Here is a 23,828-nt window from a genome sequence, read left to right on the forward strand (position 1 = left end):
GAGAAGCAGACTTGCTGCTGAGTGGAGAGCCTGATGTGGGGCTGTATCCTAGGACCCTGAGATCATGACCTGAGCTGAAGGCAGATACTCAACTGACTGAGCCACCCAGGAACCCCTAATTTTTTTTTAATTTTAAAAATTTTTTGAAGATTTTATTTTTTTTAAGTAATCTCTACACCCGATATGGGGCTTGAACTCAAATCCCCGAGATCAAGATTCCCATGTTGCATGGACTGAGCTAGCCAGCTGCCCCAATTAGAGTTTAATTTTTGTTTATACTTCCTATTTGTCTTTAACCTAAGGGTTTAGTTAAATGCTGTTACTCAAGAGTTACTTGGGCTAGTTCTCCCCTCTTTCCTTTGGTATGTTGTGTTTCTCATTTTAAATATAGTTAGGATCATTTCTTCTTGTTTACATTGCATTTTGGGCTACTTCTCCCATTCTTATTTTGTGTTGATTTTTTTCAGTATGTGGAACATGAATATGGTTTCAAAAAAAGTCAGAACATACAAAAAGGTATATGCAGTGAAGTGTTCCTCCACATTCATTTCTTTTACCCAGTTTTCACCTGCTTCCTTTTCATCCTGCTCCCACCTACACCCCCCCTTACGTAACCATTCTCACTAGTTCTAAGGTACTGTTCTGCGTGTCTTTTTGCACAAATGAGCATATGGGTGTGTGTGTAATTCTTATTTTTTTCTTTGTTACATAAAAGGAAGCGTACTATATAGATTATCTGTCCCGTAATTAATTCACAAGCTCAGGAGTTGATCAAAGCAGAACGCTTCTGTGCGGTGAAGTGAGTGGCTTCAGCTGAGTCAACTTTCTGGCATGCAAGAAGGAGCTTTTTATCAGGTTATGGTGAAGCTGAGCCAAGAACAAGAAACCAGGCTCAATCAGGCAATCTGTGTTGAGTTAAAAAGACAATAAATACTTTGGTGGTAGAGATCTTAGTGATACCATTCTGTCTCTTGATACTACTCTAATCTAGACTTCGTTCTCCAGTCAGGAGGTTGCCCTTTGTTCCTGATGTACAATTGCCATCCTGGGGTCTCCTTTTTCTGTCATCTTGGAAATTACTTATGTATTGTGTTTCCTCCTCATTGTATCCTCTTTCTTGTTTTACTATGTCATTTTTTTTTTTAATTTATTTATGTGACAGAGAGACAGCCAGCGAGAGAGGGAACACAGCAGGGGAGTGGGAGAGGAAGAAGCAGGCTCCTAGCAGAGGAGCCTGATGTGGGGCTCGATCCCATAACGCCGGGATCACGCCCTGAGCCGAAGGCAGACGCTTAACGACTGCGCTACCCAGGCGCCCCTTACTATGTCATTTTGGTCAAGCATATACTATAGTACTTTTATAAGAAAGAATACATGAAATTTTTTTAGATCTATACTTCTGAAAATGTCTTTATTCTGCCACCATCCTTGAGTACTAGTTTGCATATAGAATTTCAGGTTAGAAATAATTTCCCTTAAAAATTTTTTTGCTTCTTTATTGAGGTATAATTTATTTAAATTAAATATTTCTCATGCTTAACATTTGTTCTTGAAGATCCAGTTTTTGCTCTGCTATCATTTCCTTTTGTCCCAAAGAACTTCCTTTTGTGTTACTTGTAGTGATGTTCTGCTGGTAATGGATTTTCTTGGTTCTCCTTTATCTGAAAAATGTCTTTTTTTTGCTTTCATTCCTGAAGGATATTTTTACTGGATATAGAATTCTGGGTGATAGTTTTTCTTTTCAGCCCTTTAAAGATGTTATTCCACTGTCTTCTGGATGCCTTGAAAGAAGGTGATAGGAAATGATAAGAAATCTAGTGCCGTTGAAAACATTCCCCTCTAAGTAGTATAGCATTTTCCTCTGGATGCTTCAGATTTTTTCTTTTCTTTGGTTTTCAGCAGTTTGATTATGAGTCTGGATCTAGTTTTCTTTGAATTTTTCCTCTTTGGGGTTCATTGAGCTTTTTGAATTTATATATTTGTCTTTCATCAAGTCTAGGATGTTTTGGTCAATATTTATTATCCTTTTTTTGACTCATTCTTTATTTTCTGGGATTCCAATTACTCATATGTTTGATTTTTTTGATAAAATAAGCCTTAAGTCCATAAGGCTCTGTTCATCTTTTTGTTCAATCTTTTTTTCCCTCTTTTTCAGTGTATATAATTTCTATTGATAAAGTTTAAGCTCACTGACTCTTTACTCTTATATCTCTATTTGCTATTAAGCTTACCCACTGAATTTTTATTTCAGATATTATATTTTTCCATTTTAAAATTTCCATTCTTAAAGGAAATTTTTATTTCTCTGTTGAGATTTTCTATCTTTTCAGTCATTCAAATGTCTTTTCCTTTCCTTCAATGGGCATGGTTATCATAGCTGGTTTAAAGTCCTTAACTGATAATTTCAACCTCTGAGTCATTTTAAGGTTGATATCTATTAATTTTTTTCACTTTAGAATGGGTCAAATTTTCCAGATTCTTCGTATGTCAAATAATTTGGGGTTGTACCTTGGATATAGTTAATCAGCTTTTTTGTAGACTCTGGATTCTGTTAAATTCCACTGAAGAATACTGAGTTTTTAAAAATTTCATTCACAGTTAGCCTCAGACTGCATTAGGCTCAGACTATAAGTCTTGTCTCCTGTAGGTTTGCATTTCAGTTCAATTTTTTAAGCCTTTATGATGTTCTTTTGGGTCTGTCCTACACATCTACAGTTTTAAGGAGTCAGCCTGAGTCTTGCACAGTGTTGATAAGAATTAGGGGAATCCCTTCTTCAGCTCTCCTATTCTAGATTGCCCTTGGCAGCCACCTGTGGTTGCCCAGGTTCTTTTGCCTTCCTTCTGGCCAGTCTGTAGGATTTCTCTTGAAGTTTCAGCTGCCTCTACTGCTCACTCCTGTGACTGTGGCCTGTCTGTAGGGAAAAGCAGTGCCCCCCCTCCAAAGCCCCCAAACCAAAAAACCAAGAACCAGACACATGGAACTCACTTCGATGCCAGTTGTGTCTCTAGATTTCTCCTCCTAATCTGTTTCTTTTGTTTACTCTTCAGAATCTTCAAGTAGTTCTTGATTTCTACCCCCCCTCCACCTAGAGTTTATAGTTGTTAACTCAGTTTGTTTTAAAGTCATTTTTCAGGCTTTGATGCCAAACTTGGCCTTTCCCAACTTATTATTTTCATTAAGAATTCACCTAGTGTGATATTGAAAAAACCTTTAGTGAGAGATGAGACCTGAAAGATGAGTGTGTTAGAGTTCTCTAGAGAAACAGAACAAATAGGATATAGATATAGGAAGATATTTATTATAGGGATTGGCTCATGCAATCATGGAAGCTGAGAAGTTCCACAGTCTGCTGTCTGTAAGCTGAAGACCCTGGAAAAGTAGTAATATAATTCATTCTGGGTCTGAAGTTCTAAGAATCAGGGGAGCCAATGATGTAGCTTTCAGTCCAGTCTGAGGATCTGAGAACTAAGTGCTGAGAACAGAAGATCCATGTCCCAGCTCAAGTGATCAGACTGGAGGGGCCAAATTCTTCTTTCCTTGGCCTTTTTGTTCTATTTAGGCCCTTAACAGATTGGATGATGCGTACCCACGTTGAAGAGAGTGGACTGCTTTACTGAGTCCACCAATTCAAATGCTAATTTCATCCAGAAACCCTCACAGACACACCGTGAAATAATGTTTAGCTAAATATCTGGAGACTCTGTGATCCAGTCATGTTGACATATAAAATTAACCATTGCAGTAGGTTAGATTACAGAGTTGCAGTGAGGAACCCTGAAAGGTTTTGAAAAAGCCCTTGATAAGATACCTCTTGTGTGAAATATGGATTGAAGAAAAGAAATTAGTGGTTAAGAGACCTGTTAAGAAACTTCTAATCTTTAGGCTATTCTTTTGCAACAACTTGATTTCAGACAGTGCTGATCAAGTTGGAAAGGAGAGAATCTATTTAGGACACATTTTGAAGGTAGAAGCAATGGAATTTGGTAATAGAATATTATTAATGGAGAGAAAGAGATTAGATGACTACTGTTTGCTGCCCAGGGATGATAATGATGTCATTAATCTGGATGCAGTAAGTATGCAGGCGGAAAATCTAGTTTGAGGAGAATAATAACTTGAATGAGAAACATGTTACATTCAAAGTGCTTGCCAATATTAATGAGCAGGAAGTTGGAAAGTTAAAGAAGAGCTTCAGAAAGCAGGACTGGAGATGTACATTTAAAATTCTTTAACAGAGAAGTGAGATGAGGCTTAAGAATAGGATCTTGCAGGGGTGCCTGGGTGACTCAGTTGGTTAAGCGTCTGACTGTTGGTTTTGGCTCAGGTCATGATCTCACAGTCATGGGATCGAGCCCTGCGTCAGTCTCTGTGCTCAGCTATAGTCTGCTTCAGATTCTTTCTCTCCCTCCCACTCATTCCCTCTTTCTGCCTCTCAAATAAATAAATAAGTCTTAAAAAAAAAAAAAGAATAGGATCTTGTAAATGGCAGAGACTTAAGGGATAAGTCGAAGAAGAGGAGTCAGCAGGAAAATTTGAAAATTGCAGAGAGTCGGAGGAGCCAGGAGACTGTGGTGTCCTGAAGGGGCAAGGGAGAAGAGTTTATAGTCTAGGGGCATGGTCAGTGGCATCCTGTACTAGAGGGTTTAGGAAAAATTAACTGAGTATGCTCTTGTTTTAGTAATGAAGATTTTCCTCTTTAGGAATACCAAAAGCCCTATTTCATTGTAGAGATGAGGACAAAAGTTATATTCCAGGGAGGATTAAAGACTCTGTCATGGGGAAATAGAGTTATGAGTCTAGACCACATTTTTAAACTTTGGCAGAGATGGGAGTGAGGGAAATGAAATGGTAGCTGGTAGCTTGAATTGAACAGGAGAACAGGGGTAGGTCATTATACAGGTTGTATGCTTTTGTGGAGGCAGCTACAGGGGAGAATAATGAGTGTGGTAAAGTTCTAGAGTAGATAGATAAAAATAAGGGTGAAGAACACAAATTGAGGAGGTTAGGTTGTAAACATACAGGGACTTTTTTTTGGGGGGAAGACTTATTTATTTATTTTAGAGAGAGAGAGAGAGTGCATGAGCAGGGGGAGGGGTAGAGGGAGAGGTCAAGAGAGAGAATCTCAAGCAGACTCCACGCTGAGCGAGGAGCCTGATGCGAGGCTTGATCCCACAACCCTGAGGTCATGACTTGAGCTGAAACCAAGAGTCAGATGCTTAATCAACTGAGCCACCCAGGCATCCCTGTAGGGACCTTTCTAACTTTCTTTTTAAAAAAAATTTTTAAAAAATTTAAATTCAGTTAGCCAACATATTGCAGGAAAGGAGGAGAGGATACATGAAATTATGGAGAATTTTTGTCTGAGAGAGGAGTGAGTCATATAGGAGGGAGTTGGGAATTTAAGGTATTGACTGAAAATGAGAGTTAAGAGTGGGGTTGACGCTTCCAGTTTTGGCATAGAAAATAGTTGGAAACCAGTCTTCCTTCTGACAACAGTTAGAAAAGCTGGCTTATGCCCATCACCAAAAAAATCTGTTGAGGGTATTTAAGAGGTAATAAGAGAGTGAATATCTAGGAAGAATAAAGGTTTGGAGAGATAAAGCTAGTATTTAGGGTTGTCTCCTGTGGATACTTACTAGTTTTTAGAGAGATCACCTGAATGACTGAGAAGCTGAAAAACTGAGCAGTGTGTACTTGATATTATCTTTGGGCTAAAGAGAAAGGAATTGGAATTTAGGCCCTGCTAATGTGGGGACTGTGTGGTCCTGGTGAACCACTGTTATTTGGGATCGGGATCCTGAAGGGCTACAATCCACAAGTAAGGTTGAAGTGGATATAGATAGGCCGTCACAGAAACTGTATCTCTACTTTGAATGCATTTAGATACTGAAAGCAGGTTGAGGTAATTTATTGTGTTTGTCTCAGGTGCTTGGCACAAGCAAATGAAAATCCAGTGAAGATGGTAGCATTATACTAGGCCTCAAATTACCGCTACAGAAATCTTGGAAATATAATGTCTAGTCCATAATAAAAAAAATCAGGCACAAATGGTCAAAAACATGAACAAAATCAAATAGAAATAACGGAAGATAGTGTTAGATCCATCCAGGCCTCTGTTATTGGAGTTTTCAGGAGCAACTTTAATATAGGTATGCTTTCCTTGTTCATAGAGACAAAGGACAAGATTTACCATTTTTTAGCAGAAAACTGGAAACTTTTAAAAGGAAAAAAAGAAAATCTAGACTTGAAAGCATAATAACTAAAATTAAGAACTTTATGGGGTAGTTTGATGGAAGATGAGAGCTGATAGAGAATTAGAGAAGTGAAGGAATTACTGAAGAGATTGAGGAAGACATAGAGACACTGAAAGGTCAGAAGTGTGTAATTGAAGTTCCGCACAAAGGGTTGAGAGAGAATGGGGCAGAAGGGTTATGGGACAAGATTGGCTGAAGACTTTTCATAACTGATGAAAGCTATCAGATAATAGTATATTGCTTACACCAAGCAGTAATAAAAAAAAATCCATACCTTAGTATATTGTAGTAAATTGGTAGAAAACCAAAGATGAAGAGAAAAATTTCAAAAGCTGCTGTAGATATGGAGAGGGAATAGTATACTTTATTTTTATTTTTTAAAGATTTTATTTATTTATTTGACAGAGAGAGACAGCCAGTGAGAGAGGGAACACAAGCAGGGGGAGTGGGAGAGGAAGAAGCAGGCTCCCAGTGGAAGAGCCTGATGTGGGGCTCAATCCCAGAACGCCGGGATCATGCCCTGAGCCGAAGGCAGATGCTTAACGACTGAGCCACCCAAGTGCCCCGGAATAGTACATTTTAAAAGGATAGAAAATTAGATTAATGACTGACTTCTCAACAGAAACATTGACAGCCAGAAGACAATGGGATGACATCTTCAAATTACTGAGAGAAAATAACTGACAATCTAGAATTCTAAAACCTGTAAAAATTTCCTAGAAGAATAAAGATGAAATTCAAATGTTTCAGACCTGACAGGAACTCTTTAAAATGCTCAAAAGATATGTGGTTTGTGGCTATCATACTGGACAGCACAGATATTGGAAATTTCCATAATTTCAGAAAGGACAGCACTACTATATGTACTAAGAAAATCACAAGTATATTTGGAACAACATTCTGCCCCCTCATGAAGGGAAAGTTTAGATGAAATTGATAAATTTCTAGAAAGATGCAAATTACTAAAACTGAAGAAATTTAAAAATCCAAATTATTTTATATGTTAAGGTAGTATTTTTTTTTCTTATGATGTCTTTTTCTGCCTTTGGTATTGGGAAATACTATCCTTGTGGAATGAGTTGGGAAATATTTTCTCTGTTTTATGGAAGAGTTGTGAAGGATTACTATTATTTTTTCTTTCAGTGTTTGGTAGAATTTATCTGAGCTTTCTTTATTAGAAGATTTAAAATTACTAATTCAATTTCTTGTTATATGTCTGTTTACATTTTCTGTTTTTTCTTAAGTCAGCTTTAGTAATTTGTGTCTTTCTAAGAATTTGTCCATTTCTTCTCAGTTATCTCGTTGGCTGTCTGTAATCCCTTATAATCCTTTCCTGTAAGGTTAGGAGAGAGGTACCCTCTTTCACTCCTGTTCTGTGGTCACCCTGTGAATGTGGAATGGACCCCAATCAATGTATATTGATTGCCCTATATAACCCTATGTAACAGGAGAATTTGAGAGAGAACTTATTACTCACCTAAGAGACTCCTTGGCAGAGTAGGGTGGGTACAGGCATGTCTGGCCTGGCTTGAGTGAGGCAGAAGGAGTGGGTTAGTTCTTTATCATGGCTAGGGGACTGGAGAGAAGTTCCTATGTGCAGACTGGGAATTTGTGAAATTCGAATTTCCCCCTGGGGCCAAAGGTTGGGGGGCACATGGACTGTCTTATCAAGCTGTACAGGTGGATCAAAGGGGAAAAGGGAGGTGAAGTCAAACATTGAAAAATGGAGCTAGACTCTTTATCACAGGGTTTTTTTTTTTTTTTAAAGATTTTATTTATTTATTTGACAGAGATAGAGACAGCCAACGAGAGAGGGAACACAAGCAGGGGGAGTGGGAGAGGAAGAAGCAGGCTCATAGTGGAGGAGCCTGACGTGGGGCTCGATCCCGTAACGCCAGGATCACGCCCTGAGCCGAAGGCAAACGCTTAACCGCTGTGCCACCCAGGCGCCCCTCTTTATCACAAGTTTTTATTGGATTTTTAAAAAATAATTTTACTTCATATTTCTTTCTTCCTTTCTTTTATGTTGGATCATCTTGATTGATCATTTTTATTTTCAGGTTTAGTGAGTTTTTTATTTTAGTTCTGTCTTTCAACTTGGAATTTACTTTTTAAAACAAATTTCTGTGTATTGATATTTTCTTTTTAAAATTTTCTTTTTATTATTTTTTAAAAAAGATTTTATTTGAGAGAGAGTGCACTCGAGATAGCAAGAGAAGAGAGAGCAGGAGCAGAGGCAGAGGGAGAGGGAGAAACAGACTCTCTGTTGAGCAGGGAGCCCTGACATGCGGCTTGATCCTAGTACCCTGGGATCGTGACCTGAGCTGAAGGCAGATGCTTAACCAGCTGAGTCCCTCAGAAGCCCCTTACTTATATTTTTAGAGAGAGTGGGGTGAAGGGCAGAGTGAGTGAGAGAGAGAGAGAGGGAGGGAGGGAGGGAGAGAGAAACTCAAGCAGGCTCCCTGCTCAGCACGGAGCCCAATGCCAGTCTCATTCCCACAACCCTGAGATCATGACCTGAGCTGAAATCAGGAGTTAGACATTCAACCAACTGAGCCGCCAAGGCACCCCTCTCTATTGATATTTTCTATTTGACAGGTTATCGTCATCATACTTTCCTTTACTTTATAAGTGGTTTCTTTTAGTTCTTTGAACATACTTGTAATACCTGCTTTGAAGTTTCTTTTACCTAAGTCTGAAATCTAGGCTTCCCCTGAGACATTTTTTATTGAAACTGCTGTCCCCCCATCTCCCATGTATGGGTCACACTTTTCTGTTTATTGCCCATGTTATAAGTCTTTGTTGAAACCTGGACATTTTTGATAATATATTCTGCATTCTGATTTCTTTTTCCCCAGAGTTGGTTGTTCTTTTTGTTTGTGTAGTAACTTGTCTGGACTTATTCTTTAGAGTCTGTTTCTCCCACAGTGTATGGATGCTGATGTCTCTGATAGTTCTTCGTTTCTTGTTTTTATTTTTAAGGCTAACTTTCTTGTAGTTGCCCTCAGGTAAGCATCTCTTAATGGTCAGCCTATGATTCTCAGGGTTGTGTTTAAACTCTGAAACAGTGAGGCCCCCATCCTTTATCAGTGGTTCTCATGAGACTTGGGGGAATGCATTCAAAGTTCAGACAGTTTACATGTCAGCCCAGGCTTTTGCTTTCTGCATTTGCAAGGCTCACATTCATCCAGGGATGAGTAGCTCTCTAGGGTCTTCTCATTTCTTTTGCTTATGTTTAAAGTCCTGTTCATGCACATAGCAGGAAAAAGTAAATTGTCAAGGCCCACTTTGGTTGTCTCATTCCTAATTCTCCCTGTTAAATTTCTGGTTGGTTTCCTGATTTGTAGCTTGCCCTAACTAGTATTGCAGATGCAGACTAGTTGTGATATTGGCCTTCCTAATTTTTTTTTTTTTTTTTGGTGCCTGGAATTATTATTGTTTTTGAGAATGCCCCTGGGCATGGAATTCTTCTTGCTCTACTCCAAAGAACTTTAGCTCCCTCTGGCTAAGTGGATCTGCCAGTCTTCACAGCTTGCCCTGCCCTGGTGGGACTTTAATACCAAGGAATTGGGAGTGGGTGTGGGATGGTGGGAGCTACAGGTTAAACCACCACACACTTCCATTGTTCTTAACGAGATTCAGTAGATTTTCCTGAATAAACACTTCTCAATTTTTTGTATGTCTTTGGTCAATACGCAGATCCTTAAATAGTTGGTTTTGATAATTTTATCCAGTTTTATTGTTATTTTTGTTCTAGGGGATAATATTTGTCAAATTCCTTATTCAACCATTCTGGGCATCCTTTCCCGTGTCTTCTCTGTCCCTCTGTCTCTTTTTCTGTGTCTCTCATACACACACACACACACAAACTTTTTCTTTTTTTAGAGAGCATGTGTATGTGTGTGTGCGTGCGCACACATTTGTGGTGTGTGGCGGTGGTGGGGAAGGAGAGAGGAAGAGAGAGAATCTTAAGCAGATTCCATGCCCAGTGCAGAGCCCGATGTGGGACTTGATCTCACCACCCTGAGATCAAGACCTGAGCTGAAATCAAGAGTCGGACACTTAACCGACTGAGCCACCCAGAGACCCCTCTGTCTCCCTCATTTTTTTTGTTTAAAGATTTTATTTATTTATTTGACAGAGAGCAGGAGAGAGAGAGCTAGAGAAAGCACAAGCAGGGGGAGCAGCAGAGGGAGAGGGAGAAGCAGACACTCCACTGAGCAGAGAGCCTGACACCGGGCTCGATCCCAGGATCCTGGGATCATGACCTGAGCTGAAGGCAGATGTCCAACCGACTGAGCCACCCAGGTGCCCCTGTCTTCCTCATTTTTAAACATTTAAATTTTACTCAAAGTGAATTTTATTTTAGAACATGTTTTAAGTAGTACTGTTTTGGCAATTTGGTTAAGTAGTGTCTTAATACAACTTGTTGGCTATTTCATGTGTTTCCCAATTATTTGTAATGTAAATTGTTTATTTCTCTAATTTCAGTGAGGTTTATTTTAAACTTTCTAAAAATTTATTTCATAAATAGTGTGTTCTTTCATTTGTTTTTACCATGTCTTGCTTTCTGTTGGCTCCATCTTAGCTTCTGAATAGGCTCAACCTTTTCTCTCTTCAAACTTTTCTTTTGATTTTATCTCCTTGGGTTTCCTTTAGTGCCCAGGTTCATAAATTTCATCTGCTCTTGCTTCTTATCAGGGCTGAGATATAGGGTAAGGTGAGCGAGATGCCTAGGGCACAAACATTTCAGGAGTCTCTCTTGAAGTCCTGCAAGTGCAGGATGCAGGGTTGGTACTTACATGATTTTGCTTTTATGAATTTTGCATCCTAGGTGCCTGGCTTGCCTCACCCTAGTCCTGGCCCTGCTACTTCACTTTCTCATTAGTGATCTTCATTGTAAGCTGGTTTCTGTTTCAGATGGGCTTCATTTATTCAAATTTTTGAGCTTCTGCTCTGCACTATGCATTGTGCTAGGTTTGGGGAATATAAAGGGTCCCAAGACACCGCTTCTTTCACCTAGATTATTTCTTCAGATTTACTCCTTCTCAAGTCTAGTGCCTTTCCCCCCATTCTGCCTTAATCCTGCTTTTTTGTACCATGGGACACTGTTGACCATTACTTCCTGTTCATCCTAACCCCAGCCCAGCTCTTCAGAATATACAGCTATTTCCATGATAAGACACCCTCTCAAGGAACCAGTGGGCATTTGGGCAGTACATCAGTGTCCCTCATTCTGAAAGCTGAGGAGGATTAGAAATTGACTTGTCCTTTCCGTGTGTTAAGGTAGGGGTGCCCAGGATTTCTCTTCGGTTTATGGACCTTTAGACCCATGTTTCTGGGAAGGTTGCTTGTTCATTAATCTTCTGCTTAGTATATTCTCTGTTTGGAATCTTTCCATCTCCTTCCAGTACTTTGATACCCAAAGGCAACTGATTCTCTGCCCAGCTATTTGGCTTACTCTTGCCAACTTTGTTTCCTGGGTCCTGTGTTCTTTTCCTGTTCTTTGCTGACCTGTTTTTAGTGTAATTTCTCTGAATGACCCTGCTCTGCTTAGGTGTTCTCACTGCTTATTCCTGAACATAAACTCATCTCCTCATTTAAGGAGTGAATAATGAACACATATTCCACCCCCAGTACGATAGGAGTCATGAACCCAACTGGACATTCCTTGTCTTCCTGAGCTAGAGAGACAGGTTAGGTATAAATCACACCAACTGTGGGGGGTATTTGCTGTGAAGGAAAATTAGAGATGCAGCTGATCTTGGGATATTTGAGTTGAGATCTCTGTCTTCATTTCACTTAACTGGCAGTCGGTTTTGAGCTCTTGCCTGCGTCAGGACTTGACACAGAGCATCCATTTTTCAATTTTGGCTTTTGTTTTTGTATTGTCTTTTTTCTGCTTGCAGTTTGCCCCCAACCCTTCTCCTTACCCAAGGCTGCCATGAGTTGTATTCTTACTCAGTAGTGGTTGTCAACCATAATCATTAACTCATTCTCCTTTGGAAGTTATCTTCTTCCTGTTTTCTTATTAACATTTGGCTCTGTTGGTTCCTTCCTACATCTTTGTTAGTTTCTTTGTTATATTTTCTACTACTTCTTTGCATTTCCTAAAAATTGCCTAACCCAGATTTTGTCCTGGGCCCCTACTGTATCTATCAGCTTAGCTTTTCTTGGCAGTCTTGTCCATTATAGAAAACTCTGCGTTACCATTTTTATGCAAATGGCTGGCTAATTTATCTAATTTATGCTCTAGTTTCCAAGTATTTGGGGTAGAGGTATACATAGAGGCACATTTCCATATGTACAGGTATACATAGAGGTATATGTTCACGTAGAGATAGGGAACACCCTAGGTAGAATTCATTATCTTTATTTAACTCAGTGACGTTATCATCTCCCAGTCTCCTTGCTTGAAATTGTGAACATTTCCCACCTTCTTGCTCTTGAGACTCCAGATCTGCCTGGCTGCCAAGTGGTGCCGTTTGTCCTCTGTAATAATACCATGTCACGGGTTTCTTCTTCTCAGTGTGTGTTTGTTCGGCTCTAGTTCAGGCCTTCCTTCCTTTCTCCCCTGTCCTTGTTCTTTCCTAAGGTGCAGCTGCCGCTGTCTTTCTCAATTCCACATGACTCTGAATCCTGTGCCAGGTTCATTTTTCCTGAAACACAATTCTGATATGTTGTTCTTCTCTTCTGCTCATTCATGCTTCAGAAATTCCCTACTGCCTTTGAAAAACGGGCTGGTTTTCTAGACCTTCCAACTTGTTTTATTTTCCTTGCCACTGCCTCCCTTCATACAGGCTGGACTCACTCCAAATGGAATTAATGTTGTAAGAGCCTGCCTGTGTTTTTCTGTTTGTGTCTCTATTTTTGTTTCCTTTTGCCAGCAGCATGCTTTTCTCACATTCTCAGTTCTTCCTTCACATCTTTGCTGAAGCTCTCTCAGATTTCCTGACCTAGAGATGCTTTCTTTCTATGATCATAAGTACATTTACCCATGCTTAAAAAAATAGAGTGCTTATCACTTCCCAACTTGTATTGTTATTTCAACATGATTTTTATAAATCTAATTAGCTTTTGTATTCTTCATTGTGCTAGTATAGTACATTGTCCAAGTATTTGTTGAATTAATAAATGGATGAATGCCTTCTGAATTAAACCATCAGACAGCCTGGCCTCCTCTGTATGCCCTTCCCATTACCTTGTTGTTTATCTAAGACCATCTGTTTCTTTCCCTTCTTGCTTTTTATTTTATTTTTTTTATTTTTTACTTTATCCCGAATCTCTTCATGTATTGCTAAGTGGCCTATTACCCTTTGTCTTTGTAGCTTCTCTTTTCCTGAGTTAGTATAAATTTCACTTTAAAGAAAAATTATGTCATTTCAATGAAGGATGTGTGTGGGAAATTTACAGGAAATGGAAGCTAGTGTTGAGAATGACATCTTGATCCATTTTATGGGAAAGAAGCCTGCCCACCAGGATTTTGGAAATTTGCAAGTATAGGCTTGAATCCCTGGGCTGGTGGCCAGCTGAGAGTAGAAAGTAGAAGTTGTGATGATGTGTTCAGTATCCAGGTGGAAGGCCAGGGGCCGGCTCCAGGGCCCTGGATTCCAGTCTACGGATCCAGGCAGCTGCCTTCTATTCCTTAGAAGCAGCTGCCCGGGCTTGCGGACAGATGATTGGTTTGAAGTGATGTCAGGTAAGAGTAGGGAAATAGATGTCTAACTGCAGTGTTGCCGTTTTTTGAAAGCTAGTGAACCACCTGGGGTTCCCTGCATAGTTTTGGATATCCGGTTATGGCCATGAATTAGGTTTTGATGATGAATTCCAAAGGAATTGATTTACTGGGTTTCATAGACGAATGTCATTCGTCCGACGTGGAATTTAGTAAATGCTGCATCTTTTGATTCCTAGTTTAGTATGTATTTCACTATGGCCTTTAAGATTACAGATCTTTATACGTTTTTCAAAATTCTATTCCCTCCCACTCTTACCTATTTCAGAAGCCAAACAGAACTGCAGAGCTCTTTCATCTCTGCCTCATTGCCCCGTTTGTGGAGGTTTTTAGTTGAAGTGGCCCAAAGAAGCAGGCTCGCGATACCTTAAAAAGAAACTCAGGACAGATGGTGCACTTGTCTAACTGCCTAAGAGAAAGTGACACTGGGACCCAGGAGGCCCCCCGCCCCCCTGTTGTTTGTATCACACACGTACTACATTTCTGAGAGTACAGGGGAGGCCACAGGTTAACTGCTTGTCAGTCAGTCACCTGTCTCTCTTTGGTTTCAGCTAGTGACAACTGAGCTCCTCAAGGCAGGAAGAACTCTGAGCTGAGCCGTGGAGGCCCCCCTGGATTTGGAGAGAAGAGGCGACCTTGGAACCAGTAATGAGCCATCCTGACTGCAGGCTGAACCTCCGGCCCCTGGGGACCCCCAGAGGTAGCAAAAGGAAAATGGAGTCTATTCCGGCAACTGGAGACCTGAGATAAAATAACAGTGGAATGGAGGCGCAGGGCGGGTCTTAGGGCAGAGGGGCACTATAATTCTTTCATTGACCTGTTAAATATTCTTCCATGTTATTTATTCTAGAATTAAGTGTGATTTCTTGTTGTCTTAATTTATTGTTATATTGAGTACAGCTGTTTAGTTTCCTCCAGAAAAGAGACGATCTTTTAGTAATTCCTATTTTAAAAGTTTGTGTCTATAAACAGCAAAGCATATTGAACCCATTATTGAGATTATGTTCTGTGCAGGTTGTGGTGCTGATTTAAAACTTAAGTCTCATCTGTGTACGTTTTATTCATGTTTCCTTACCCATTCTTTTCTTTTTGTGACTATTTAAAGTCATTATCAGAGCACTTCATTCTTTTATTAGTCTTTCTGTGTTAAAAAAAAGGTAAAATATCCCCAGTTTAAAAATACAGAGATGTTTGGTTGAGGAAAGAGTTGATTGCTGCCTCATGTTTCTAGGTGTGTCCTCTGTGGTTGGCCCACATGGTGTTGGTGCTTCGCCAGGTGACAAAAAGTCAAAGAACAAGTCCATACGAGGGAAGAAAAAGAGCATATTTGAAACCTACATGTCCAAGGAGGATATCTCAGAAGGCTTGAAGAGAGGAACACTTATCCAGGTGCTTAAAACATACGACACGGCTATTCCTTGACTATGTCTATTGCTCATTAAACTGTTTATTGTTTTGCACTGTGTGCTTGAGAGACATGGTGAGAGAGCAGGCACAGGGCTTCCCACTTCTTACACCTACAGTGCAGTTCGGGATGGTAAGCACCACAAGACAGACAGACCAAGTGCTCTGAGATTTGAGAGGAAGGAGCCATTACTTCCAGTTAGGGTTGTCTAGGAATGTGTGTGTGTGTTTTGTTATTGTTGTTTTTTGTTTAAGAATGTTTTATTGGAAAGGATATATTTGGACCAGGCCATGAATTGGCCCAGTTGGAACAAGTGAAGATACGAGAAAGAGCTTTACGGATGGGGAGACCAGTGTGCGCTACTCAGACGGAAGTGCGAAATAGGGTTTGGCTGTAAGGAGCATTGATAGTTCAGTTTGCCTGGATTACATGGATACTAAATGATGGAGACTAGGGTTGAAAAGGAACCAGTAAACAGCACCAGACAATATTTGTTGAGTGCTTTATAGTTTACAAAATACTTTCATAAGCTAGTTCAGTGGTTTGGCTCAGCAGAAGTTTGTTGAACGTCCACCGTGACCCGGGAACAGTTCATAGTTAGGAGTGTGCTGCCTGGGTGCTCTCGCAATGAAGACGGTTGAGACCGGCTTTCTGTGCTGTGAGCTCCCAGCCCAGTGCGGGCAGGCAGTCATGGGAATGGATGATTTGGGGATAAAGGGTAAGTGCTCAAATAAACGTGTTTCCAGGGTGTATGGGAGGGTGTTGGGGGGGGGGACTGGGAGCCTGGAGGAGGTGACTTCTTGGTGGATATCGAAGGACAACTAGTTGGGGCCTATTACATGAGTGATATGTGTGTGAGAAGGAGGTGTAGAGAGGTAGTGGCAGCGATGAGAACATGGCTTGTGAAACAATGTGGAGTAAGGCAGTTTAGGTCTCCTTAGGCAGGAAATATGAGGCAGGAAGTAGGTAATGAGATGGAGAGTGAGGCAGGGGCACATATTCTTGAATTAAGTATATTTTATCATTATCGAATTGGTATATAGAGGTATTGCCATGTGTTACCTGGCTCACTTGAAAATTTGGTTGTGTTCCATTCTGAACACATTCTCTCATTTCTCTCATTCTGAGAGTCCAGCTTCTATATTTGTGGGTTTGGCTGAAGATCCAGCCAGTGAACAGATACTGTCATCTTCTTTTCCTTTTTAATCACCTTTTTGTATTTACCTTTGGCCAAGTGCACATATGATTAATGTAGATTCTTTTTTTTGTTTGTTTGATTGTAACCTTTTGACCCCCTTCATCAACCCCCTGCCCTTGCCCTGTATCCCCACCTCCTCTGGCAACTACCAGCCTCTATCTCTGAGCTTTTTTTTTTTTTTTTTTTTTTTAAGATTCCACATTTAAGAGATCCAACAGTATTTGTCTTTCTCTGTTTGACCTGTTTCACTTAGCATAATGTCTTTGAGGTCCATCCATGTGGTCACAAATGGCAAGGTATCATCCTTTTTTATTGCTGAGTAATATTCCAGTGTGTGTGTGTGTGTGTGTGTGTGTGTGTGTGTGTATACACCATAATTTCTTTTTCCATTTCTCCATCAGTGGACATTTCGGTTGTTTTCATAACTTGTCTATTATATATAGTCCTGCAGTGAACATGGAGTGCTCGTATCTTTTTGCGTTAGTGTTTTTATTGACTCTTGAATGGAAAACCTTAACAAACAAGTTGATCTTTCTGATTTTAGAGGTACTATTAGTCCCCCTCCCCCCCTTTTTAAAATTCCCTTGTATTTCTTTGATGAGGCCTCTCTTAGGAGAATTGAAGCTGCATTTGGACATTTGTCCCTTCATTAATCCATTCATTTGCTCTTTATCCACATACTAAACTCCATTTTATTTACAAGTTTCTTGTCCCTCATCTTGTTTCATGTACAAGAACCCTTTGTGCCTTTCCCATTTTCATCTCCTGCCACTCTTCTTCAGGTACATGCTGCTCTATTCACCCTGATCTTTAAGACCTTTCCTGTAAAAACTCTGCTCTTTGATTTTTCCATGACTCGGTACACACTGTTCCTAGTGCTTGGAATTCTTATTCCCATTATCTTGATATAATCATGCTTGAACTTTAAGTCCCTACCTAAATGTTACCCCCTTTGAGAAGTCTTATCTTAATTCTCCAAGCAGAATTGGCCATGATTACTTTCTTGAAGCTGACTTCGTTGTTTACCCTTTATTCTAAACTTACTACCATTTCTTGGTATTTATGTTTCCTCAAATAGACCATTCACTTTCTTGTGGGGAGGCTTGTACCTTATTCCCACAGATTAGCCCAGTGTGTGGCATTTGATTGATGCATAATGAGTTTATATTGAATAAATATTTATTTACTGAGTGAATAAAGGATCAAGGTTCTGTGTCTTTTGAAGAAGGGTGAGGGAAACTCAGTTGTTATAACTTGGAAGAAAAATTGCTTGTAGTTTTGGTTATAGAATTTATAGAGATAGGGTGACGAAAATATTCTGGAATGATACAGTTTTTGCTCCTTCCTATTCTTGCTTTTGAAACAACTCTGCTGATATTAAAACAAAACAAAAAGCTGATCAATATAACAACTCTCTTTCCCAGGAGTTTGTAAGTAATTCCTCCTGGCTTGTGACATCATGAGACTCTGCAGCCAGAGCCTCCCCCCACAGATGAGAACAGTTGTTCTTTGCAGATGGGGAGAGGAATGGGTTCCAGATATGAGGTCATCGTGTGAAATATACAACACTGTAAATAAGATTTTCATAGGCAGGGAAACAGAGTCCATCTGCTTTCTGATATGAACTTTATGTGTGCAGGCCTGGATGGGGAAGATAAAAAGCTAGACAAGAAAAGCTATTTAGATGCTATTGGAGAAAAGTAAACTTGCTAGATATACTTGTAAGTATTTGTTAACTTTTATATTCAAATTTAAGTATATCGTGACATCCCTTTTTTCTCCCCATCCAGAGAAGAAACATTTATTAAGAGATATTAAGAAGGTATTTTAAAAATAGGAGTGGAATAATACTTTTATTTTGTTTTCAATACTTTGAACAATAATTTGACATTTCATTGGTGTTTTGTCCTATGTGGGGATGAGGAATCCATAGTGACCGAAGGAATCTCTTTCCTGTGTTTGAACTGATTAGCAGTAACACATGATCATGTACACGTAATTTTGAAAAAAAATTTTTTTTACAAACAAGTTCTCACATCATACGTACATCTTTTCTCTGTAGGTGCAGTATAGGAGATTGTTGTAGGAGGTGTTGGAAAAAATGAAAGTATGGGATAGGCCTAGAGGGGACTCAGGTTTGGGGTGATGACCAGAGTGACATGGGTATAATGGTAGAAATGGCTGTTTTCCTGATCTCAGATGATGCTTTGGCGGAAGGTGGCTCAGGTTGATCCACCAGAGCAGCCTGAGGCATGATGTCAGAGTCCCCCCCTAAAATAGAATATTGGTGTGAAGTTGTTATTGGACCTTACAAGAATTCCTAGTCTGAGAAGATAGGACAGGATGGGTTTCTAGGACCTTCTAGTTTCTAGGACCTTCACCATTTGTTAAGAGTGAAATCAGCTGGAGAACATTTGGGTATGAATTAAAGAGAAAAACAGAGGTGACATTACAGTGGACGGCCCAGCCATTCAGCAGGCACAGGTGATCTTCATACGGTTACTGCCAGGGCTGGGGGAGAGCTTCAACTCTGTAGACATTCATTAACTAGCTCATGTTTCTTGACTGTCTACTAAGTGCCAGGCATATACCAGCGAGTGAGATAGGTGATTCACTGGGGGAGACGGGCAAACACACCCCAAGACATAAAGAGGGAATTACAGCATGTGCTGAGCGCTGCCAGGGAAGTAAGAAAGATGAGGAAGAAGAATTAGAGCCACTTTACATGGGGTGGTTAGGCTGCTCTGAGCAGGTGATTTCTGAGCTGAGATCTGAAGGGTGAAAATGAGCCAGCTTTCAGGAGAATTAGGCAAAGAACATTATAGGCAGAGAGACCAGCTAGCGGAAGAATGGCAGGCAGAAAAAAGGCTTGGTGTTTTTGAGGAACATGAAGGGAGCTATTAGCATAGTGAGCAAAGGGAATTATGATACAGGAATAAGCTGGAGAGTCAGGCAGCTGCCACAGCTAGGAGAATTGGATTTTATTAAAACTGAAGTGTTTTGGTAGGGAGAGGGCATGATGTATTTTATGCTTTAAAAACAGCTCTCTGGCAGTTGTGAGGTGAATAGACTCGAGCGGAAGCTGGGTGACCACGTGGAAGGCCGTTAGAGTAAACGGGGCAAGGAAAGAGGGTGGTGGCGTTGAAGATAGTGGGGAGTGGATGGCGGTGGAGCTGGGACTGGCAGGAAGCTGATGGCTTAAATGTGAAGGCAAGGCAGAGGGAGGAAATAAAGCAGGACCTCCAAGTTTTGAATCGAGCCATTAGATGGATGATATTGCCATTAACCGAGACAGGGAAGACAGGGCTGGAAGGTGGTGCTGGGGTGTTCAGGGAAGGGAACAGATGGCATAAATGAGCAAAGAGGCCCTGGTGATGACTGTGGCGAGCAGAGGCAGTCTAAGGCAGTTACGAGCGAGGACTCTGGAACCAGACTGCTGGGCTTGAATGTGGTGTGCAGGTGGGTACCTCTCAGCGCCTCGGTGTTCTCACTGGTAGAAAGGAGGACAGTAGTACCTACCTCATAGGATTGATTTGAGTGTTAAATTAGTTGATGGATATAAAGCTCTTAAAACAGTGTGTAACATGTAGTATACTTATATAAGTGTTATTTGAGGTATTTTTTTTTTCATTGCTATAAGAGAAGTGTTTGTTATTCAACTCAGATGGTTGCTGCCATGGAGGGTTAGCTGGTGTTTCAGGAAAATGTGGAAATACATATTTATGTGTGAAATTCCTTTGCTTTAAGTATTCTCAAACATCCTGTAAGCCAAATAAAACATGTTTGTGATTGCCAAGTTAGGCTAATTAGCCCAGTTGTGTGTTATTTTTCTACAGTAACATTCAGCTCCTTGGGTGTAAGCCTGGAGAAGGCAGATAGTTGGGGTTAACTGAGAGTGAGGTCTTGCTAGTTGAATAGAAGAGGGAGAGTGGACCCAGGACTCAGGGTTTGCAAGGGCAGGAGGTAATGACAGGCCATGGCAACTAGGTAGCCAAGGAAGTGACTAAACATAGTGTGGGAACAAAATGCGATCAGGTCCGTGGGTTGGAAGTCTTAGTGAAGACAAAGAATTGTTGAAGTGGGGTTTTTACCTTACTCAAGATGGAAGGATAGAAGACTGTGATCAGAAAGTGTGATATTTGAGTTTTCACGTTTGGAGTTAGTATCATTAGCAATGATGCCAAGAGACAGTAGTGAACATGGGGGAGAGTCGTTAGGGTGGGTGGAGGAAAAGGTGGCTAGAGTGTCCGGCTAGGGTTGTCTGGTCAACTGTGTGAATGCAAAGTTCTGTGTTTATAGGAATGGCGGTGCAGAGGAAGACAGTGAACTATAAGTCAAAGCATTAGTGAATCAGGGATATGATCAAAAGATGTGAAGATGATAGCAGTGAGGAGGTATAGCAGGAGGTAATGGCGTGTTCTCCAAAGGATCTGGGTTTTGACCAAGAATGGAGGAAAAAAAATACTTTTAAAGCTACAGTGGGGAAACAGGGGGGAGCCTTCTCCTGGTCTCTGAGACACATGGGATAGGAGAGATACAATAGACTCTCTTTGAGAGCACTTCAAGGGAAGTGATCATACCCAGGGAACAGCCAGGTTTCAGTTGAGGAGCTCAGGAGCATTCAGAGAGGAGATGGAGCATGTAGGAGCCTCACTGATCAAGTTCTAGGCCTAGGAAAGGGTTGAGGAGGAAGATGATCGATGAGGGATTGGAGTAGATTAGGTAATGGTCATAAAAATGTGGATATGAAAGTCCTGGACTTTTGTAGGTGAGTAAGACAAAATTTTGCTGGAAGTCTCTTTTAGTTAAAAGACCATTTCTTGACATGCTTTACTGACAGCTTCTTTCATCAGGCTGTGGGGTAGACTCTGGTCTGCTGTGGAATTCTGTGAGAGTTTCTTTTTCCTCAGTACGATTTGCACTCCCAAGGGAGTCTGTTCCTGAGGTCAATTTCTTAAGAGTATGCTCCACTCAAACTGCAAATGTTTTTCTTAAACAAGGCTTCTGTCTTTCCCTGTATGCTTTTGTGTATCAGGATGTTTGGGATAGACAATCAAGAGTAGAATCTTGAAGGTCCTTTTAATATCCATTCTTTTAAATAGAGCCTAGACGGAGCCCTGAGCAACCTCTTTCCTTTGAGGCCATTGTTAGCCTCTACGTGCTCTGTACTTAAGGGCCCCTTTGACAGCAGAAGGCATTCTTATCTCTATACTGTGGTACAGAGGTTGTAACCCATTCACTGAACTGGAAGGGACGATAGAAGAATAGCAACTGAGGGGGAAAAACAAAACAAACCTTAGGTCAGAAAGCAATGCCTGGAATCAGAAAATGAATTTTTAGAAAATTTAGCTTGAGTGAATGGACTTGATTTATTTCGAGTGTCTTTCCCTCACTAGACACTATGCTCTGTGAGGGCAGACTGTTATTACTTTCCATTGTGTCCCCATCACTTAGCATAGTGCCTGCCATGTGAGTCTTCAGGAAGTTTTGTTGAGTGAGTGGGTGAAAGTTTAGGATAAATGTAATAAGCCTTTTGTCTCCCTCCCCCCAACAAAAAATCAGCTGTTCTAGAAGTGAAATTACAGTGACATTCATAAAAAGGGTCTGGCCTCGGGGAGCTTTGCCAGCCTTGTCTCCCACCCCCTTTATCTCTTACCCTAAGCAGAGTTACAGCATGATGGGAGAAGAGTGTTTGCCGTCTTAAGCACTCTTGCTTACATGTTGTTCTTTGCCTGTTATTTCCCTTCTGATTTATCTGCAAGTTTTTCTCCTCCATCAAGGACCAGGTCAGACACTGTCTATGGAGCCTTTCCTAGTGCCCCCAGCTGAAAGTCAGCTGTATCCTCACTGATGGCATCCTTCATATTTTGCTTCATAAACAGGGACTGAGCTTGAAAATCACTCTCTCTCCACATTGTCTCAGGGTCTTGAACATAGTATTCAATAAATCTTGAGTTAAGTCCATTTGGGATGTTAACGATAGTATAAACTGTTGCATGGAAATTTGTAATTTAAACATGGTGCACCAGTGAAGGGGAGACCTATTTTCTCCTTTATTTTATGCCCTCACCTGTTTTGTTAATTAATGTATCTTCGAGTCTTTCAACATTTTAGGGGGGAAATGTTATTTAAAACACTTTCTCAAGACACCCTTTGAGTCTGGCTCTTAGGAAAATAACTGCCTCTCTCCATGTGTTCCAGTGGCCTTCAAATGCAGCTGGAACCTTGGGAGGGTTACAGCTTCCTGCAAGAGCCTAAAATACTGAACTGCTATTGAAGACGGCCCCCACCTGCACCCCTGTGCGTAAATAGAAGCAGACCCTGATTTGGTGCTGGAATAACATGAAGTTGAAGGCAGACTGGGTGGCCTGGCTGTCGGAGCCAGGATTCCCATTTACATTAAGAGCTGGTTCTGGACCATTTTGAATTATTGACTCATTCAGCTCTGCAGAAGGGCCAGAGTAAAAAATATGCATCTGGTCGCTCAAGGTTAAGTATCCAGGTTGGAAATCAACCTGTATCACTTTGAAAATTGTCATGGAAACAAGCAAGTGTGGAAAGGTCTCAGTGAATAAAAAAGGCCATTATGTAGTGAGACGTAATCCCTATATAATCTTGTTCTTAAAGTAAGGGTTTCAATGTGAAGCCTAGCATGTGGGGGCACATAAAATCCCAGTAGTTGCCGCTTTCCCACTCCATGCCAAGCTCTGTTCCTTCTCACCTCTGCCTGTTCACAGCCAGGTGCCAGTGTGGGCTTTCAGTTTTTGATCGAACCCTATGTTGCAGACATTAGTAGAAATCATGTTTCATGCATTTAATGAGTAGTTCTCTTACGCCTAAATTGTTTTCTAGATTGAGCTGTTTAATTAATTTAAAAACTTTTTATTGGAGAATAACGTATATATGGAAAGCTTATAGGTGGATAACTAGTTAAATTTTCACAGATTTTTTTTTTTTTTAAAGGGTGTATTGAGAATTAATCCAAAGAAGTTTCATGAAGCCTTCATTCCTTCCCCGGTAAGTTCAATAACTTTATAATAAACTTAATGTCACATTTAATTTTTTAGATGTGCTCTGAAACTGAAATCATATATTTTAACTAAAAAGCAGAGTAGTAAAACAAAATTGAGGATGGGCAAGGATTTGTTTCAAATTTAAATAAGCAAAATTTGCCTTTGGTTAAAAACCCCCTCTGCCAGTCTTAAACTCTCACTTCAAGTGAAGGGGATGGCATT

At 40.5% G+C, this 23,828-nt stretch overlaps 1 protein-coding gene across 8 annotated transcripts in view; it reads left to right on the top strand.

The window, feature by feature from the left end:
* The window catches only part of DIS3L2 (DIS3 like 3'-5' exoribonuclease 2), a 344,150-nt gene that overhangs the window by 34,710 nt on the left and 285,612 nt on the right, over window positions 1–23,828 (top strand). For 7 of the 8 annotated variants that reach the window (XR_015725613.1, XR_015725615.1, XR_015725614.1 and 4 more), the window contains exons 2-4: window positions 14,542–14,690; window positions 15,222–15,379; window positions 23,557–23,610. Coding sequence is in view for 4 of the 8 variants with exons in the window: in XM_087864389.1 (XP_087720515.1) it covers window positions 14,639–14,690; window positions 15,222–15,379; window positions 23,557–23,610 (264 nt within the window). In the remaining 4 variants the exon portion in view is untranslated. Of the gene's footprint in view, window positions 1–10,423; window positions 10,564–14,541; window positions 14,691–15,221; window positions 15,380–23,556; window positions 23,611–23,828 lie in introns of those variants that run through there. The other variant, XM_087864397.1, reaches the window with a different exon arrangement.

Source organism: Ursus americanus, chromosome 1 (assembly GCF_024610735.1).
Source record: "Ursus americanus isolate L20-20 chromosome 1, mUrsAme1.1.p, whole genome shotgun sequence".
Taxonomy (NCBI): domain Eukaryota; kingdom Metazoa; phylum Chordata; class Mammalia; order Carnivora; family Ursidae; genus Ursus; species Ursus americanus.